Raw genomic sequence first — 20,726 nt, 5'->3', positions numbered from 1 at the left:
TCTGCCTTGTCTCCTCTCATTTGAGTCTAGCTTGAAGTATGGCACCCAGAGCTGTGTGCCTCCCCCTGCCCACGCTTCAGCTCACCCCACGCCAACTCTATGGTGACCACAGATGACTGCAGGCAGAAGAAATGCCAAAGGTACTCAGTAAGGTGATGCTGCTGTGACACTATGGGTGGTATAGTTTCTGTTTGGTACCTAAGTGAACCTTTATTTTACACCATGGCCCAACAGGCCCATGCTTTGCTTGCTAGCACAGCCTCCCAGCAGCACCCTTGCTGCTGCAGAGCTGCTTTTCCTTGTCACTCACCGAGATGCGTGCACATTTGATAGGGTTGCATAATTATTACTGGCTCTTAACCAGCTTGCTAAATTGATGGGACTGAAAGACTTCTTTTTACTAAAGGCAATGCTCTGCCAACATCAGAGTAAACACACATATACATGTTTGAACTCACTCTGATACTGCTCCTATCCACATGAAAACCCAACTGCCTTTCACACTTTATGCTTTTGTACACAAAAAACAATGAAGCATAAAGCAGGAGTAAAACCCCCACCTTCTCACTGGGATGCTCCTTACACGTCCTCATCAGGGTTGTCTCATGGTCCATGAGTTCCCACTTCAGTGAACTCAGTGATTACCTGCTCTGATCAAGCTTTGCAACACTTCTTTATATCAGCTGAGCCTGGCTAGAAAGAACTCACTTTCCTCCTTCCCTTAAAAGTTGCTTTCCTGATTGGAAACCAAGTCGCTGTCCAGGCTGGAGTCACTAAACCCAGCTTCCCAGCATACCAGGCCGAGCAGGTCTTGCTGTGAGCAGTTCTCTAGGAAGGAGGACAGCTGATTTATGCAAGCGGATGGGAATAATCCATTTGGCATGACCTGGTGGGGCTGCCAGCAGAGCACACAGCATGGAGCTGCCCCACCAGCCCCAAGAAAACTCCACCTACATTTCAAGGGAACAATTTACAACCAATTAGAACTGAAATTCAGATAGGAAAGACCACCCCAGGAGAGCAGCCGCCTCTGCTCGGGAGCGGTCCTGCTTCCCTCTGACCGCAGAGCTAACAGCTTACCCTGCCCTGCTTCGGAGACCCCACAGCAAACATGTCTGGGACGGAACTCAAAGGGAAGGCAGAATGTGTACCATGGGACCGCTGGGTAACGTTAAACAGAAATGAAATGCTGTTTGGATAGTAACAGCTAGAAGGCTTTGCAGACCTCTGGCGACTTCTGGTCCTAGTCCCTGCTCACAGTAGGGCCACATATAAAGAGAAAGGATTAGGCACTCCCCAGCTAAAGCATGTCCGTCCCTACAGCGCACAGCGTCTGCAACAAGGCCAACGTTCCTCGTGCTCTCTCTTCTGTTCAGCCTGGGCTCCTTATCCTATATATGAAAACTCCATCCCCCCACTGGGCACCGCCATCTTGGTCTATGAAGGAAAGCTCCCACTAGTGTCACAGCTTGCCATTAGGTACTGGTCATGCCTGGCACCTTGCATCGTTTCAGTGCACAGAACAACAATCCTGACATACAGGAGGCATACATCCTCTGGAACTGGTTTGCGATATATGTGTGATTCCTGGTTTCATGCACACAAACAGCAACGTGGCCCACATGAGTTACCATAGCAAGACAGCACATATATTTTTTCCAGTGAGAGGAAAGAGAAGCCTATTATTCAGCAGCAAAAATAAAAGGTAAAAACAATATATACAGGTCGTGGACAGTAGCTATATGACAGTCTACACTGCTCTTAGTTCCATGGCCATAAAATTCCATTGAGGATTGATGAATCTTGATTAGAGGTTATGGAATCTGAATGTTGATACACAAACATGGAAAAGAATGTAAACACCATCCTGTGTTGGCTAGAGCTTGCTCCAGTCTCTGACAACTGCACCTTTCACAATTAAGACACAAACCAGGCGGTATACATCAGCGAGGAAAAAATAAATATAATAAACAAGGAATAAGTTGGAATAAGTCTTTTCTGCACCTCAGGTTTTTTTCTGGTTGCTGTCTGTCAGAAGAGGTAAGATTTACAGGCAGCTCAAGCTCTGACTCAGTTTGTATAGGCTGCCTGTATCACCTGGATGTGCCAGATCACATCCCAGCAGTACAGTGGGTTTAAGACATCCCTGAACCTGTTCAATATCTGTATTGATGTTCCTCTGGTGACCCGGGTTCAGGTCAGTACTGGCTGACTTCAGAGCTTCAGATGAGCCATTTTAAACTTTCTCTTGCACACTTTTCTCTCCTAACAGCTGTCTGTTTTCAGGCTTACAAAGTCTTTTAGAACAATCCATACGCAGGCATTACATTGAATATTTCCCGTGCTGTTCTGGAAAATACCAGACATACACCATGTATTTTCAGTCTACCACTTCACCAAGGAGCAAACTCAAAGATTACAAGAAGACCGATGAAAGTAACCTGTTAAGTGATGCATGATGTGGCCACAAAACTCAGTATCCAGGCAAACTGACAGGGAAACAGGTGAAATGCTTTTTCATAGACTCACCTCCTCTATCTGGGCTGGGAATAAAAACGTTCTCCTGCAGTATGACATCAAAAACTGTCCCTGTAACACAGCACCGCGCCCCCCTCCCCCCACCCCGCCCCTGTCCTCCTTGGAAACCTTCATCCTTCCAACCTCAGAATGGCTGGCAAGCAGAACTTCAGCTACCACAATATGCAGTTTGATCTGAGCATGATACAAGAGTGAAGATGCAAGAATCCTCGTTCCCTGTTATTGTCTATTAACACCCTGTGAGTGTCAAGCGGGAGAGCAGGAAGAGAGACAGCTTGCACGTGTTTATCTCTCCCTTTCAATCTCTTTTACTCCCGTATCATTCCTGTCACCCGTGACTAGCTTTCTGTCACTCCTTTTTTAATACACCCTCCAAGATGTTTTACAGTAAATGGCACCTTTTAACACTGGGCCAATTCCCCCCAGTTTGGAAGAGACAATGTACCATTTCCTAGCTGCTCTAACAATTCCCCAGGGGACGGAAGGGCCATGGCACTGCTCCTGCTCACATCTGTCCAAAAACACCGGAGCAGCAACTCCTTTTTCTGTACAAACCTCGAGCTCCAATCCCAAAACAGGGAAAAGATGGGGAATAGGACCCAAAAAACCACAACACAGTCATGATTTGTGATTGTGACATGACAGACCAAAAAAAAAAAAAAAAAGATAAAAAGAAAAAAAAAGCACAAAAGAAAGTTGATGAGCAACACTTGGAGCAGCAGCCCCCTCCTATGCTGGATGCTGCATTGACATGTTCCCCAGTCTGTTTTATACAGTAATCAAAGGATATTCTGAGCCTCTCAAAATGCCATCAACCCTCATTGAGAATGAAATAGAGCACATCTCCACTGAAGCCTTTACAGCAGTAATCATTACAGCATGCTGGCCTGAACAGGGAGCTCTTACAGACAAAGATGGGTTTTAAAAATAAAATAAAAAAGCCTTCCTAAAATCTGAATAGAAACTTGATGATAATCTCCCAATTTTATTATGCAAGGGGGAAAAGAAACCCGTAATTGTGCACTCTTGGTCTCTTATAGCAAAGAATAGGCTTCTTGATGAAATGCTGAGTTGATTTAGAGCAGGGCTGAGGTTCTGGTGGCAATAATATGCTAAAAGAAATAACCATCCAGCTGATTTGGATAAAATAATCATTTTTTAACATTCTAAATCTAAACTTCATCTGTGCCTCCTCCCACTTCTCCCCACCGCATTGTTTGGAGAGTCTTTTTATAGCTCACAGAATTTTTTCCCCCCTCCCCTACCAGAGCATTTAACAAGAAAGGCAGAGCCTTTACTCTGGCTAACAAAGGGTGGTTTGGGCTGTGCTGGCATTTCTCCCCATCGCATGTCTGCGCACAAGGTGCAGTATCTGGCAGAGGATGCTCTGGAGTCCTTCTGCCACCCCACGCTCCAAGTGGGACACTGTGCATGACACTTTCAGGCTCGTGAGCCCCAACCATCACGGGCAGATGGGTGGTTAAAGGCAGCTCCATGGAGTCCTGCCAGGTGCATTTCCAAATCACGTCCCCTTGTATTTTCAGGTGCTTTTTATTACTTTAGAAGAATCACAACCGCCATTCTGCAGAAGCGGGTGTTTTTCACTAACAATTTCTGTTTCAAACCCTAGCCACTGAAGGAAAATTTTCTCCCGGCTCTCGTAATTATTTCCTGACTCTTAGTCCACTTTCCCATCTACTGAATTATGCAGAGTTGTTTAGCTTGCTGTTTTCCAAGAATGCCTCATCAGTGCAGTGTAGAAATATTTATTACTTACTCTCTTTATATCTATTGACTTTTTTTTTTCTTTTCAGGAGAGAAAAGAAAATGGATCAGCTGTGAGCTCTCTTGACTGTTAACACAGCCAGCAGCTATTCATGGATTAAGCAGATGCTGCCTGATTTTAAACCAGTTTATATTAAAGCTCAATAAATTTACATGTCACGCATCGAGGTTTGAAGCAATGTGCAGTTACAGCCTCTCACACCGATGCCGCTGAGCATCACCTTGCAGTAGGTCTCACCAGGAAGTACTATGAGCTGCTGAGCTGGTATTAAATATATAGGAAATGTGCAGACACCTAAATGCCATCCAATGCTGTTGGAAAGTTTGACTCAAAATCTAAACACCTGAATTCAGTAGCCCGAATGTGACAGAAAACAGCCAACACATTAAAAGAATTCCCGTTTTATGGCACTTGACCTGCAAAACCCACGAGGTAATCTGACAAGTCGATGCTGACAATGTGTTCAGGCTGAGAGGGGCTTTCTCTTTGAGAAACAGCACTGATTTGAGCTGCCCTGGTTGCAAAGCAAGAGGCTAATTGCCATAAAGAACTTTCAAATAATTCTCTGTGAAAAGCCAGCCATCATCTATTCCGTTTGAGTCCTCTAGGTGAATTTTCTTCCTTTTTCCTCTGGTAAACTTAGCACAATTTAAAAAGTATTTAAATACTCATATTCTAAGTATACATATTCTGGAGAAGCTCCTCTTCTTCATGTAAATTATTAAGACTGAAATAATTTTTCATCTAATGTACTCCACAGTCTATTTTCACGTTTATTCTTCCTACTTTGTTCACCCCGAGCAATGAAATTAGGGCGATTACTATCAGTTCTGGGTTCACCTCATGCTTTTTATGGACAAAGATGGCCTTGTGCTACCTACATTTCCAACCAGGACTGGTAATAAATGCAAAAGAATTTCTCAGTTACAGTAGATATTTGTGATAGTTGACTAGATACCAACAAGACACTAACAGCTACTAAGAACTGTTAAATGTAAACGGCAGGGCAGAACAGAGAGGAGCCTCCTACCACCAGGATGTCATTACAGCCAAGGGAAGCAGAAAATGGGAATTTGAGACCTTGAAAGAGAGCTTGGTGGGACTTTCAGAATCACTCAGGAGGTTTGATGGCAAAAACTGCAGTATCTGGTACTCTGCTGTCTGGACTCTTCTAGGAAAACATGCAAAACGTAGGATTTATTGAAGGGCATCTAGAACAGAATCAGATAAAATTTCCTAACTAATCAAGCAGTTTTTCAAGAAGCAAGAGTGCTACTATAGAGATAGTGTCAGTGTGATCTTCTGAAATGTTATGAACCCCCTTGATAGAGTATCTACTTAATTTACAAGTTCATCTGTTCTGGCATTGGAGATTTCATTGCACCCCTTGAAGAAGGAAGTGACACAGTCCTGTAGAAACACAAAAACTGACTACTAGGATTTTCAGAAAGGTTTTTATCACCTTTTCAGGAGAAGGAATTAAAGAAATGAGATAGAGGAAAAACCCCTCCACAACCAAAAGACTGCAGTAGTAAGCATAATTCCTCCATATGGCACAAAAAAGGGTGCGTGGCAGACAGCAACAGGATCCAACCCCAGCTAAAGAGTCAGTGTCAACTGCCCAGTGAGACCTTTCCACACTGTGATGTATTTTCCATCCCACCTGGTATGATCAAGACATTCTATCTAAAAGTGAAACTCTTCCCTCAAACAGAACGTCTGCACTTGATGCAGAAATTAAAAGACCTGAGACTGGCTCTGGCCTATATTATGCCAGAAGGTTAGACAGAATGCTTGCCATGGCTCCATCTAGCTTTGGTATCTCTTCACACAAATTATCTATTGACTTTGGGACGCAGTTTTATTGCCATCAGCCCCTCATGGCCAGGACACACCTGGAAAAGCAACTAGCTTGACAGCATGGGCAAGAGTAGTTAGCTGCCTTTTCCTGCAGAAGACCTGGGGACCAGGAAGGCACCGGTTGCTAATGAAGCCCTGGACACAAGGAGAATGATGGACAAATCGTGACTCCCTCCTCCTTTGCCAAGAGGAAAGGATGCTATAGCCAACTGCTAGCTCTCCCCACCTGCAATGACCGTACCTCTTATGCTCTGGGAAGCACCTCTCTGAATTCTGACCGCTCTCCCAAATCCCTCCTCCTTCCAGCTGTGACTGAAGATGGCAGTGCTTACAGTCCCCCACCTTCCAAGCCTGCTGTATTTCAGCATGTAAAGGAGATCCTATTAGACCTCAGACCTGATCTACCACTGGAGCACTGCAGGTCCCACTGAGATTTAGCCCTGTTACTTAAAAATTGAATAAAACACAATTCTGGTAGTGATCCCATTGGGTGAATAGTCCCTACTGCCCATGATAAGCTTGGGAAGGAAAGATGCTGTATGCCATACTGATGTGAAACACATCTGAAAATCACTAATGACCACCTCCTTTGTAATCCTGAGATCTGAAACTGGCTACCTTTCAAATTTAGAAACCAGGACAAATTCATCATAAAGGTAACTTCTTGCCTGGTTTCTCTCTGGAGAATGCTGGGCTATGAGATACTACCAGAGCTAATGCTGTGCTAGGACTGCTGCAATGGGATAACTAACTACTTAGGGAACTGAACACTGACTTCTGGCATACCGGACTCTGCTTTAGCCAAGCAGAACAGTCTCCCTGGACATATGAATTAGACATCTCTGAGAAAAATAGCTTGATATTTAATTGCAGGGTTGGCAGGTGCTTCCATAATGTATAGCCTATGGAATAAAAGTACAGGGACAACATCAGTGAGTAATAAACAGTATAGACAGTTTTCAGCAGGAATTAGCCAAGGATTTAGAGCAGAAAGCATCATGAGGTACACAGAGTGCCTTCTGTATTAGTATTATCTCTGTGCACACAGGACAGTACTTGTTACAAATACCTGAATGAATCATCTAATGGCTGTGAATGTAGGACACTTGAGCACTAGCTGGGGTGCTATGCTCATGGAAACACTGCCGAGGATTCAGCTTATCTCTCAGAGGCACAGAGCTTCTAAAACTCCCCATTTCTAGAATATCTCTAGACAATGGAAAATAAAAGCTGGAAAAAGCCAAAGAGCTGAAATTGCTCCTGAAGAGTTTCAGATGCAATGAAAGAATTCAATTTTGCTTAGGATACTAATTTTTATTTAAAGACTGCATCAGTCTCAGGATGGACAGAGGGCACTACTCCAGTTGGAGGCTTTCAGCAGGCTTCTGCTCCTGGCACCACAGGTCCCAAAGCCGTGCTAGTGCAAAGCCAGTGTGGATGTGATGGAAATGCTGAAGTTTCAGTATATCTAAAAATATTCAGTATTTACCTTCTGTAAATCTCAGTAATCCCAGAAGAAAGAAAGATGTGACACTTCCCAGGGAGCTGGAAACTCCCCAGAAGGTTTCCCTCTTTCCACTCTTCTTTCTCCATACTATTAATTCATATCCAAATAGCATTTTTCTTCCCATGAGAGGGAGAAGGCAAGCCGTGTTTTATGTAGATACCATCCAGTGGCGCCTCCCCCAGGCAACAAGCTGCAAGGATTTAGGACTGAGATCATCCTAGAGAAACCTCAGAGCTCTCCTTAGAAAGTAAATGTTCTTGGTTTTCCTTAATTCCCTGACTTTCCAGTCAGGGACTGTCTTTTCACTTAGACTCTCCAGCCTAAGTGGGAGAAGGCTCACAATCTCCCTGCTTCCTTCCTGCAAACTTTCATCCCCGGTAGAGCCATGCTGCTGGAACACTCAACTGTAAAGCTGTCAGTACAACATGCCCAGAGACAGAGCACAATACTCTTCCATCACACAACTGACTCCTTCACTAAGACTACAGTCAAAACAAGGGTGGGGAATACAGTATCTTTCATGCTCCTGGTCTTTGAAGATGACATGAACATCATGTAGCTCCTGTCTGTGTCTTTTGCTTCACCAAATGACCTGGTGATCTTCCCATAAAATCTGATTTGACAGCCACACAGTGAACAAACAATACCCATACTGTATCAGTTCATTTGGCATCTCAGGCTGTAGCTGCACCATCACGAGTTTGTGTAATATTAACATTCACTACACCAAACAAGCAGAAAACTAAACAAAGGAAACGCAAAGACAGAATCAAACAACTGCAGGTAGAGAGCTCTGACAGCATTTCAGCTCTCATTCTTGCAACTAACATCCATCTAAGCTGAACCATGCACAGCAGACACCCTACTACCCTAAAGGAGCTACAGCGTGTTTCATTTTAAATCAACACCGATCAAGGAACAGTTAATGTACCAAGAACCTGAGTGCTTCAGAAAAACAAAAGACAAGTATGAAGCTTTGTGCACAGAGAGGAAAGAAATGTATTACATCCAGAAAAACCTCTCTGCAAAGGAAACCAGGAATGCTGAGATGCTGTGGGGCTTTCAACTTGATCCCGAGCCCTTCCAGCAACAAGGTGCTTCAGCCTTCCTGCAATATAGATGCACAAGCCTATATGGTAGCACCGGCAGTACATGCAGGAAATGCAACATTGTTAGTGAAGCCAGGACTGAAGCTCATCTGAGCCACTGGAAAAGCACAAACATTCTACAGGTTACAAGACAGGTGTCAGTATCCAATGACAGCCGCAAATGCTATTACAAATCAAGTTGGCTGTTCAATGGCAACTTCTTTTGGCCTTAAAAATGTCCCCTCTATAAAGACGCTCCTACAATAAAGAACAACACTTGAAAGATGGAAGGGGTGTAAAAATACAGAGCTGGGTGCAAGCTTTCTGTCCCCCAGCTGCCTTCCCCGATAGTACTTGGGTCATAAAACTTGGCCCAGAATCTGAAAACTGTTGACGAAGGGAAATCCCAGTTTTGCCTGGATGTGAGGTTGTTGGATGCTGCCAGAGAAAGATTTTCAGCAGTGGGAGTTACCGAAGGAAGGATACGGTCTCGCTGCTGTCTTTAAAAAGGAATTGCAAAGCAAAGCTCCCACTCACTTCAGGGGTACAGGATCAGCCCCAAACCAAGATGGGAAACTGTGAGCTGCAGAGAGGGGACGTCATGTCAAGAATGTGATGTAGCCTCTGTACGGCAAATATAAAGGCACAAGATCTCTTTCTACAACTCTGTTGACTTCAAGGGGATCACAGATGTGCAAGGAGCTGCCGCAGTGTGGTTTAAAGTTAGGCAAAGGTTGTGAGAAAGTTACTTGAATTTACTAATAATAACAAAACCACCACCACCAACAACAACAATCAACAATGAGTGCACTTTCCATGAATATACCAGTGAGCATGCTGGGTGCCTAAAAAGCACATTTCTTCTAGGATTTTTGTTGGAACTAATTCCCTCAGCTCAGAACCATTGAAGAGGCAAGGCCATTTTCCTATTAGACCCGTGCCCCATTGTTTCCAGCAAATACAGGACTGAGATGGATACAGCAAACCTTATAGATCTGACTCTGCTCTCTTGATGCTCTGTTAATGTAAACAGTAGTGTAAAACCAAGTTACAACAATTCACACCAGTGTGACAGTGAGCACCTTTCAAAGGAGACTACTGCTGTGTCCTCTCCTCTCAGAAGCTTGCAGCAAGGGAAACAGAACCTCTCCAGGGACAGCTAGGAGTATTTCAGATAAGCATCAATACTAAAAATTAACCCCTGTTGCCATGAAATTCCCTAAATTATAGATCATCCCTCCTTCGCCTTTCAGTGATGCAGGAGAAAAGCTAAGCAAGTCCAGTTTAGGCTGTGTGACTACAACCCAGCCTCTTCCAAAGACCTCTCTAGTCTCCTTGCCTCTAAAACCAGCAGCAATTTCCTTATGAATCGATGCATGTTATTTAAGATCAGATTTTGTCTCCCTTATTTCAGAAAAGCACTGCTTACCTCTTCTCTGCCTCACAAGGGGTAATCAGACCAGAGGACTAATTTGGAACTACCTCAGCTAAGGACAAATGTCCAAAAGGTTTCTAAAGGACGAGAATAAGCACCAACATTTCAACGAGACTCCACTCTGTATTTTAAATATGACTTTGCCCTTAAAAACACCATGGAGAAAATCAAACAAACCCCCCAAAAAACTACTAAATGCATCTGATGCTTGTGCAAATGCCCTCACATTAGTAATGCATTTCACCATCTCTTAGTTTTGTGAGAAAGGATGCCACCTGAACTCTTAAAAGTATGGAGATGAGTGCAGGAACAGGCAGAGGCCAGAACTGTGGGTGGGAAGCTCAGGAGTGAAAACAAGTTTGAGAAGCCTGAACTCAGGTCCCCACCTGCAGCAGGGCTCCTGGCACGCTGAGGGATTTAGAAGAGGATCCAGTTCACCAGAGCTCACGCACCAGGCTTGAGTCTGCTCTGGAGCTGTCAGTTGTCAGTGGAAAGTAACTTAATCCTACAGTAAATGTCTAAGGCAGACAGCAATAATCACCCATTGGACACACCCACTCTTCTCCAATGACACTAAACGAATTCTAGGTGAAGAGCTTAGATGATACCCTTATCCCACCGATGGCTAGTCACATGAGCTGAATTCCACCTGAGCTCTCTCTGGGCCCAGCTCCCCATGGAAAACGAACAGCATTTCCTCCCCAACAGCGATGTTACAACATGCTAACATCTGTGATGTGCTCAGCAAAACCACACGCTTGTGAAGGAGGGCCATGAAAGCATCCCATACCAATGGGGAAAGGGGCTGGGCCTGAAATCTGCCTCCAGGCACAAAAGCAGCATTATCTATACATTCCAGCTGCCCTCAGTTACATCAGTGCTGACCCTGTCAAGACAACAGGATTGCAGGGATGGGAGAAGGAGAGCTATGCGCTTCCCAGCCAGGATGGTACGCGACTGAGAAACAAGCTGCTTGACTTCACAAGCCTCAGCTGTACTTTCAGGACAGGCGGTTCAAGTTAAGCCTTTGTTCACTCAAGGCTGAGCTATTAATTTAGAATTCACTGAGGCACAATGAATGGGGAGCCCAGTGACAACATTTTTATAGTCACTGTCCTTACAATGGGAGCTTGTAATTCCCAAGGCAGCTCTGGCCCGTGTTTGATGAGTGTACTTAAATCTCTACCTGTGCTTTTATAATAACCAGCGTTTTCTGTCAGAGCTTTCTCTTACCCTGTTGGAATCAATTCTTGTTCTGGAGGTGTAGATGGGAGGAGGGATGTTGAAGGCTTGAGGAACAAGATACTCTTCAGCATCCATCATATCTTCCAGGTCTTCTTCATCAAGAAGGTTTTGGAAGAACTTGCTGTCATTTGGGCTTGGGAGCTTCATGCGATCATCTCCCTAAATAGATTGTATTAAGAGAGGGAAAGGGTCAAAAGATGGATTAATTTGCCAACAGGGAATTTCAGCCTCCTTCATGCCTTGGCAGACGGGCTGCAGGGACCACACGTGCTGCTCTGTTTGTTCAAAAGGACCACATCCACATCATTTGTTCTGAATTTTTTTTTACAGGGAATATGATGACAGAAAGGGAATAACTGCATAAATCAAGCAAAGCCATTCTTTGGCATTCCCACGGTCGGGGTTTTATTCTTTCTTCTCTCTTTTTCCCACACAAACTCAGTTTCTGACCCAAGTTCTGTCAAGGCCTGATGTATTTTATGAAATATCTCAGCTATTTAGGCTCACATAGCGGGGGGAAATAACATGAAAACTGTTGTGTCTGGGTGTTTGCTTTATTTTAATTTGTATTTTTAGGGACTTGGTGGCTAAATTTCCCTCTCATCCATATGGAAAGTTCTGCAAAATGTAACAGAACTGAAAACAATAAATCAAACCAGGCAACAGCAGCAACAACAATGATATGTATTTTTATTGAAATAGCATCTACGAGCCAGAGAGGCAAATCAGGGCTGCACTTTGCTTGGTGCCACAAAACATCGCAAGAGGACACCCATGCCCCAAACACCTAGCAGCCCATAGAAATGATGTTAAACATGGCTAAAGAATGGCCTTCTGCTCTGCAAGAATTATTATGCCACGTGTGGAATCCAGCAGGGAATGACAGCTGTGCTACAGGGTGCATAGGACACGTTTAAAAGCCCAACAGCAACCTTGTCATTCTGGATTACTTCTGGGGGAGGATGGGGAGGCATAATGGCAGAGAAATCAATGCAACAGAGTTACCCTGGTTTCTACACAAGGAATGAAACAGCATACTGTGAGACCAGCATGGGACCCAGAAGCAATCTGGAGATATAAAGTGGCAGTGACTATATTTCCAGAGGCTCTTTAGCTAGGAATTCTTACGTTGGTGTGAAGCTAAGGACCAGCTGGATCGCTCTCTGCACTGTATTCCATGATGTCGAGCAGATACAGCATGAAATATTGCTGTGAGAGTATCATTACCTAAATCAAGCTCATTCCATGCTGTGGTCTCCGGTGTTTCAATATTACCTTGCTTCTTTTAATTTTTCACTTTCACTGCTCACTCACTAGGACCATCTAAGAACCTTACCAAAGAGTCAGATTCACCTACTGTGGCTTGAGCCCGAGTTGTAGCAAATGTATACACAACTCTAGGCTTCTGCAGAATGTAGGAGCACAAGGACAAAGCTTTGCTCATGCCCCTGTACCCAGGGTGTACCCAGCTCTAGCCAAATGCAGCCAGCTGTACTGCCACAGCATAGCTTCATGTGGCAGATCAGGCTGGTGTGGGTCTACTGGAGGGGCTGCGAAGAACTGCAGAGCCTAAACAGCCAACGGAGGATACAGAGGGAAGCTCCTCTCTAGCATGAGAGAGGTATCTGTATGAGATAACTCCCATGTTCTGGGAAACCTTTATTTTTAGGCTACAAAAAAAACCTTCTTTGTGCTGTCACCAGTGCAGGCAGGTGTCTCTTCAGGATATTCCCCTGAGATTCACCCTAAGGAACCGTAGAACCAAGCAGATCCACTGGCCATTGATGGATAAATCTTGTCCCCAGGTTCACAAGACAATGCCAAGTACTCAACAGCTTCCAAAGCTGTATCTGGTATATGTGTTCATAAATAAACCTTAGGACTTTTTAATTATTATTATTGTTATTATTACATTTTAAGCCACTGCCCATTCTACTTCATTCTTGTATGGTACTGTGGTCACTGCTTGCTTTAAGTTCAGGAGCACCTTAAACATTCAAAGACAACCCCCCTCACAGTCTGGTTTGGTAGGCAGAATTCTTTCTTTCCCCCCATGATGTTGCAGAATTACTTGCCTGAATTACAAGGTATCTCTGAGGGTCTCGAGCCATTCTAGAGAATTCAGCAGCCAGCTCCTTGAATTTCGGCCGACTGTCAGCATCAATCATCCAGCCTGGGGACAGAGGAAATGTGAGAAAGAAAACAGTTAATTGGGAAGGGAAGAAATCACTCACTCTTTCAAAATGCACAAGTTTGAAGTGAAAATATGTCTCTGACAGCTCTGGCCTAAAGAAAAGAGGCAATAAAGAGCCTAGAAGAATGGAAAGCTAGAACTCTATAATGCATCTGAAATGGAAAACATCTGGCCTTGGCCAGAGAACACTGAATGTTCCACACTGCACAGATCTCTTCTTCATTTGCTCTGAGCTCCTGTTCTCCACCCCCAAAATAAAGTCAGTAACAATGTCCTGTAATTTTCTGTGTCTATCTCGACCATTTCGATATCAGCTCTCTCTTCCATTACAGACATGTCCAACCCTTAATATAATGAATCTGATCTCACCCAAGTCTAGTGGGGTTATTACAGAGCTACTACTAAATACAATTCGACTTTAACTGACCTGCTGTTCCCCAGGGACTTGGATTAAAAAGAACTGTTCAACAGATCTCCAGGATGACTGACCTCACATCCACCTTTCAGGTACTTCTGCATTTATGCTCCTGCATCGTTAGCACAGACCTCGCACAAGGCATTAACGCTGTGTTAATTGAGTAAGGGTGATTCTTTCGTCCTTCACCTCCAAGAAACATTCATTAGAAACTGCAATTCTCAATCCCTGCTAATGCTTTCTGCCAAACTAGCAAGTAGTATAGGCAGCCATCTCCAGCAACTAGTTTATCTCAGTGTCAGCTTCTTCTAATGGAAGATCCTATCAGCAGCTTCCCTAGAACATGTTGGTATTTGCTGGGGAGGCTAAATGAAGGCAGCCTTATCTCCTTTAACTGAAGAAGGGACCAAAGCAGAAAAAACAAAGCCACCGCAGCTTATAAAGGTTTTCACACAAACATTTCAGGACTAAGTCTGTATGTCTAGCTGTGACTTTCCTCATTTACTGGGACTTCCTTTTGTCCATGGAGATTCACCTCAAACTCATCAGGAATCCAATCAGATGGCACATTTTGGCACATTTTTACACTCAACCAACACGACCCCTTGCACTATTTGGAAAATCGCTGTGCAAAGTACAACTGTTTTCAAAGGGTACGTTATTTACCTAGTTTTATTTTCTGCCTTTCACTGGGGTTTTTTGTATACAAAGCAAAAGGGAAAGGACCATGCAAGATGGATGAGATGTCTGTATGTTAATCTCACTTAAATTAAGTCAGAAACACCAGAGAGATGTTTCTAATTCTTTTTAAATGAGAAGCATAGCCTTGGAGGGTAGTGTCACATTTGTGGGTATCTGAAGATAAAACGGGAAGAAGAAACCATGTGCAGACTATTTTCTTTTTTTGCTAAAGTGAAAATATTCATAAATTATTGTATTAGACTAAGAATGATAAAAACATTATCCTCTCTGTAGCCCTTCTTGTATTAATTTCATTTTACTTTTCATTATTACCATTGCAATCATCATTCTTGTTACTAACAATAAAACATTCACGGTTTCCTCAATATTTGGAGCCAGCATTTCTCCTTACAACCTTCACTGACTGGGTATCCATGTACCATAATTATGTTTAATACTATCTCTTCTAACATCAGAATCAATTGTCATGGAAATGACAAGGGTTTACAATAACAATCACACAATTTTGACTTCACAGCAAGAATATGAGATACCATCTGACACTAATAAGAAGCTGAGCTAACTCAACCCTTCATGGCTAAATTAATATCTTTTGCGAGTGCTAAAAATGTGCATACAGTATTTCTATGGAATTTACAGTATCTTGGGAAGCTTTTGTTTTGGAGCAGCCTGTCCTATTACCCAGCACTCTCAGAGACCACAGATGCAAATGTTCTAAACTCGTTTCCCTCTTGCACTGCGCACAGGGATATTAGATGTGAGAATCACTTACATTTCACCATCACCATATAAACATCAATAGTGCAGATTGGAGGTTGGGGCAACCGCTCTCCCTTCTCCAAGAGGTCGGGGATCTCTCGAGTTGGGATTCCATCATACGGCTTCCCACCAAAGGTCATGAGCTCCCAGATAGTGACTCCTAGACAGAAAAAGAGAGTGTTAATATCTGAGGTTATCCTACTTGGATTCAGTTACAATTTCTTACAGCTCTGGACTGCAATGTCTTCTTTGTTACCATTGCTGCTAAAAGTATGGAAAAAAAAAATGGACCGAAGTTCAGTCTGCCATTTGAAAAGCTCCAGAAAATGGTGAAACAACACTTTGTGCCAATCCTCAAAACCAACTCCCCTCATTTTTATTGGTGTGAGAAGTGGCATGATCGATCTGAGGCACAAGAGAAAGGTCTAAGACAAATAAATGCTGGTAAAGTAAATGGATGCAATAACAAAAGAATGCATCAGGCCCTTTTATCATATCAACAGGGAAAATGAATGGCTAATGTACTCTATTATTTTAAGGGGAAGAAACGCAAATGTTCCCACTAAGGTATAGCACCGAGTAACACTATGTCATTGTCTTTGCCTTGTAAGTCATTCCCAGCCACTTGTATTATTTTTTTTCCCTTAAATCACCTTATGGATATGAGTTATGGTGCTTCAAAAATCAAGATCCTCTTTTTAAATCATAGGATTTGTTTTGGCATTGGAGCTGGAAATATAAGATCAGATAACTAAGAGTATTCATCCCCAAACAACACCTTAAATACTGAAAATACTGCTCTTGTGTAAGGTTTCCTTGACTTATATTTTAATTTCAAAGGTCACTGTAAACACACTGCCAAATCAGTAACCATATTTTGCCAGATGTCATGCTAATGCGAAAGGGTGATGGGCAAAATTATCATATATATAAACCACATATTTATTTAACCTTCATTCACTTCTTTGTTGATGTACAGTAACTATAACTTTTGGTCTTGTCCTTTCTGATTATAGATATTCTGGGCTTCCCACATTGAGAATGAATTTCATAAAGAGAGGCATATTTTCTCTCCTAAGTGATACAGGTCGTACGGGATTTGAGGTGAAAGCAGAGCTTTACGTGATCGATTTAACTCTCCCATGTTTTTCTCAGCTGAATAGAAGAGGGCAGCTACCCAGCCACGGCAAACAGTGTCTTTTGCTGCTACCCACAGGTAAAAGTGAGTAATGAATACGATTGTACACCTTTGTGTTTCAAACCGATATGGCAACAAGAAATGCAAAAAGGAGTGAGTCCATAGCCTGTAAATCCCACTTCTGAAGGTCTACCTGATTTTTATTAGTAATAGCAAACTAGATAAACAGGTAGACAGCTCATCTGGATAACAGAATTAACAGTAAATGAACGTCTCCTTTCTCAAATGTGACTTTTTCCTTTTTATTTTATTTTTTCCTTCCTATTTTATTTTTTATGTGGAGTCCACACGAGCTGACCTGTCTAAGTGATTCCCAAGTCACCTGTGAAATCAAAGGGATGCTTGTTTTAGTTAGCTTGGAGAGCTCGTCTCTTTCTTTCCTTTCTCTTACTGTATTTGCTCTGTATTATGACAAATTCCCTTTTATCTGATTGTAGGTACAGAAAGTCCCATAAGCCTCAAAATGTTTTTTGACATTCATGGCTTTTAGAGTTAAGATTTTCAAAGGACTGCTGAAAATTATGACCTGCAGCTGTATTTTTATGAATCTGTGGCTGAGCTGGAAGAGGCCTTCTTCTGTCATAATAATCAGCCAAACTGCTACCAGACCAGACCTTACGGCAGTCATTCCCAGCAGGGACATCATGGTAATGTATTTTCGTGAGCAGGGAAGTAGCACGGGAGACAAGTAACAATTGCTGTTCAGGGTTACACGTTAAAAACAAAAAAAGGGGAACAAAAAAAAGGAAGAGCAAAAATCACTGGAATTCACTGCTCTAGGAAAAGAGAGTATCTTTAACATAGTAACACAGCTTGGTTTAAGCTTTTCAAGAGGCAAGTGTTTAAACTAGTCACATGAAGATTTACCATAGCTCCAAACATCACTCTGATGGGTAAATTTCCTGTAGTGTATGCACTCCAGAGCCATCCACTTAATTGGCATCTAGGGAAAGACGACAAAAATGTAACCTTAGAAATATAATATTCAAACAGTACAGATAGATTCTCGATTTAGACATCAGGTTCCTCTCTGTTCTCCTTATCCAACTGCAAGCTTAGAGAACAGCAGCACTACCCAGCTGCAGAAACAGTCGCTCCTGCCCTCCAGAATGCCCTCTTGCCCCTCATAAAACATGGAGGTGAGAAATGTAGGCCAGTTATTTCCAGAACTTCTTGTACCACCCAGATTTTACTGACTCAGATGCAGGGAAACAGACAATTTTTTCCATCATACCTGTTTAAAGACAGGATCAACACAAAAATTACAGCCAGTGCCCCATAATCTGAAGTGCAGCAGGGTAGATGGAATACGGAAGCTCTTTTGCCTCAATGGTTTGCAAAAGCAGATGCTGCTATCTTGCCTGCTATCTAATGAGGCTCATTAATAATGAGTGTCTGTACTACTTCACAGTCCACACCATCGTCATCATCAGAGTAAAGAGGCAATGGGACGATTTACAGTGCTTAATTTCTAGCCCTAATATTCGTTAGCAACTTAGCCTTCCCAGTGTCGTTACTGCAGCGAGAAAAGCTGCTCCTGACAGCAAGCAAAAAGTCCCAAGCAAATCTTCGTCTCTGCATCACCCTTGCTGGGAGCTCATCTCTTCTGACAGAGGTGGCTGTGTAGGCAAACACAAACTTGGGTTTGACATAAGGGTTCACCCTCTTGAGCTGGTCTTAAAATGAGATTCATGGTGTTCCCTATTCCCGTGCTGGGCCTGCGAGGCATGCTCTGGCAGTCCATTAATTTCTAATGGGCAGATATTAAAGTCAGATTTTTACCTGACGTGCACTCACATGGGTTGCCTCTACTTTGGAACTATGGGAGAGGTACTGGAATAAACCAGAGATACACATAGCTGCATGCAAAATCTGAACAGATGGTGGGTGTAAAAGCAGAGGATGTGTCTTCATTCAAATCTTTATGAAAATACCTTCCATGAAGTTGACTAATGAACATAACCTATACAGTTATGGCAAAAATAGCACTCTCTAATAAAGGTTGGCTTAGTACTTGCAAGGATGGTTCATCCTCCTCCACTAAACTCTGACGAAACGTATTGCTTTCATTACCATTAAATATGATTGGAACATTCCAAACTGGAACAACTGCTGAAGGAGAAAATGTGTTGCTCTTCATGGAATAACTGAGGTTGGAAGGGACCTCAGGAGGCCCCTAGTCCAATCTCAGGCTCAAATCAGGTTCAGCTATGAGGTCAGACCAAGTTACTGAGGGCTTTATCCAGGCTGGACATAGAATCTGCACCACCTCCCGGGAAAATCTGATCAGCTGCTTGACTGTCCTCATGGTGAATACGTTCTTCCTTTTATTCACGCTGAATCTGTTTTAGCATGCTCTCAATACAACTTTAAGCTGCAAACATCATCTAGATTTCACAGGACGCTTCTCTGGACCTGGGAAGTGACACATCCGATGCATAAATCCTACTCCAGAACTCCAAGCAGTGACTGGCCTCACAAGTCCAAGACACCATCTAACAGCTGCAAGGAAACAACTGGCTTGCAAAGACCAGCTCATTTTCTGTCATTCACTGGCTGAAGGAGGTAAATGACAGAAGGGTTACTGAAGAGGGGATTAGAGAACTGAAGGAATCAGGGAAGACTGCCAGAACTCCACCTCCTCTGCCAGAAGGTCTCTTTACTGGGGAAACGGGAAAGCACCAGTGACTCCTTTCAATCTCTTCACCTCATTGACTGAAGCGCTGCTATAACCTATGCAACATCTGCGAAGGGCAGCAGCCACACAAACACGCCAGCAGCCCATCCAGGAGAAAAGCACACACCGGCAACAGCTGCTTGTCCCAGACAAGGGCATCAGTGAGTGCAGAAAACTACAGATAGCAGGTAGACAGAATGCAAACTGAACATTCTGGAAAGGGAATGACAGGAGAGGCAGAAACCCTTGGGATTTTGTGACAGGTTGAAATGTGGAGTTTCAAGATGTTTAGGGAGCAGCCAGCAGCAGTATGTATTTACAACCTTCAGAATTTTATAATGCATTCATATGAAGGCATTAGAAATGGTGTGAGGCACTGTGTGGATGTTGTACAGTGTGCTGAAAAGTAGTATGGGAATAGGGTTTCAAAATTATTCTCAAGTAAGCTTTTCAGAGGCCTGGCATTCAGCATGATGCAAGAAACAGCATACATGGGCTCTTCCAATGTGATGGAAGAGTGGCTCTTTGCTGAGCACATGCAAATTCTCACACGCTACAAATATAAGCATGGTCTGCAGCCTTCCTTTTTGTTTTCTGGAAAATTACTTGTCTGGGAAAACAGGACTGCAAGTTACTGAGGTCTGTATTGACCAGAGAAAGGGGCTTGACAGGAATGCCCTAGAACCTCCATCACTCATTGAACTGGCTTCAGAAGTCATCAAACCACATCACAAAATAGAGCACGTGAACAAAACCTAATTTTGAGTGTGCAAGCTGTTCAGACAATGATATTTTGGCACTTGGAGAAGCTCACTGAGCAAAAAATGAGCAGCTTTTATGTGTGCTGTCACAACAGGTTGCTAAATCACTGACAGACTTTCTTACTGAGATAGTGGCCTTGTAGAGATACATTGCCCTAAAAAGCGACTTCAGGAGGTTTGTCGCAGTGTGATGTATTTACTTCCAGGTATGTTCAGTACTGACCTTCCCTCCATCGGCATTATACTCCTTCTCATCTCCTTCCAAAAGTCTGGCCAAGCCGAAGTCAGTGATCTTAACGTGGTTTGGTGATTTCACCAAGACATTACGTGCTGCCAAGTCCCGGTGGACAAGTCTCCTTTCTTCCAGGTACATCATTCCCTGCAGCACAGAACCCAGTAAAATAATCTTAGTAAGCCCTATAGTTTTTTAAAAAACTATTCTTCAGTGGTGGCATGTAAAATTTCTGGTTTCCTTATTAGTATTCACAATAAGAAAATGGCTTAGAGGGCAGAAATTCAACACTGCCCTTGGTCTGAGGTGGGATTAGATAACCTTAGGTT

The 20,726-nt window shown here is 43.1% G+C and overlaps 1 protein-coding gene across 1 annotated transcript in view; it reads right to left on the bottom strand.

Moving 5' to 3' along the window:
* ERBB4 (erb-b2 receptor tyrosine kinase 4) overlaps nucleotides 1-20,726 on the bottom strand; it is a gene marked incomplete at both ends in the record, with an annotated part of 629,788 nt that overhangs the window by 10,938 nt on the left and 598,124 nt on the right. Inside the window, 5 exons of the mRNA XM_084264301.1 lie at nucleotides 11,448-11,618; nucleotides 13,535-13,632; nucleotides 15,543-15,689; nucleotides 17,595-17,670; nucleotides 20,389-20,544. Of these exons, the coding sequence (XP_084120427.1) occupies nucleotides 11,448-11,618; nucleotides 13,535-13,632; nucleotides 15,543-15,689; nucleotides 17,595-17,670; nucleotides 20,389-20,544 (648 nt within the window). The remainder of the gene's footprint in view (nucleotides 1-11,447; nucleotides 11,619-13,534; nucleotides 13,633-15,542; nucleotides 15,690-17,594; nucleotides 17,671-20,388; nucleotides 20,545-20,726) is intronic.

Source organism: Gallinula chloropus (assembly GCF_964237585.1).
Source record: "Gallinula chloropus genome assembly, chromosome: 5".
Classification (NCBI taxonomy): Eukaryota; Metazoa; Chordata; class Aves; order Gruiformes; family Rallidae; genus Gallinula; species Gallinula chloropus.
This window is presented reverse-complemented; position numbering and strand designations above follow the sequence as displayed.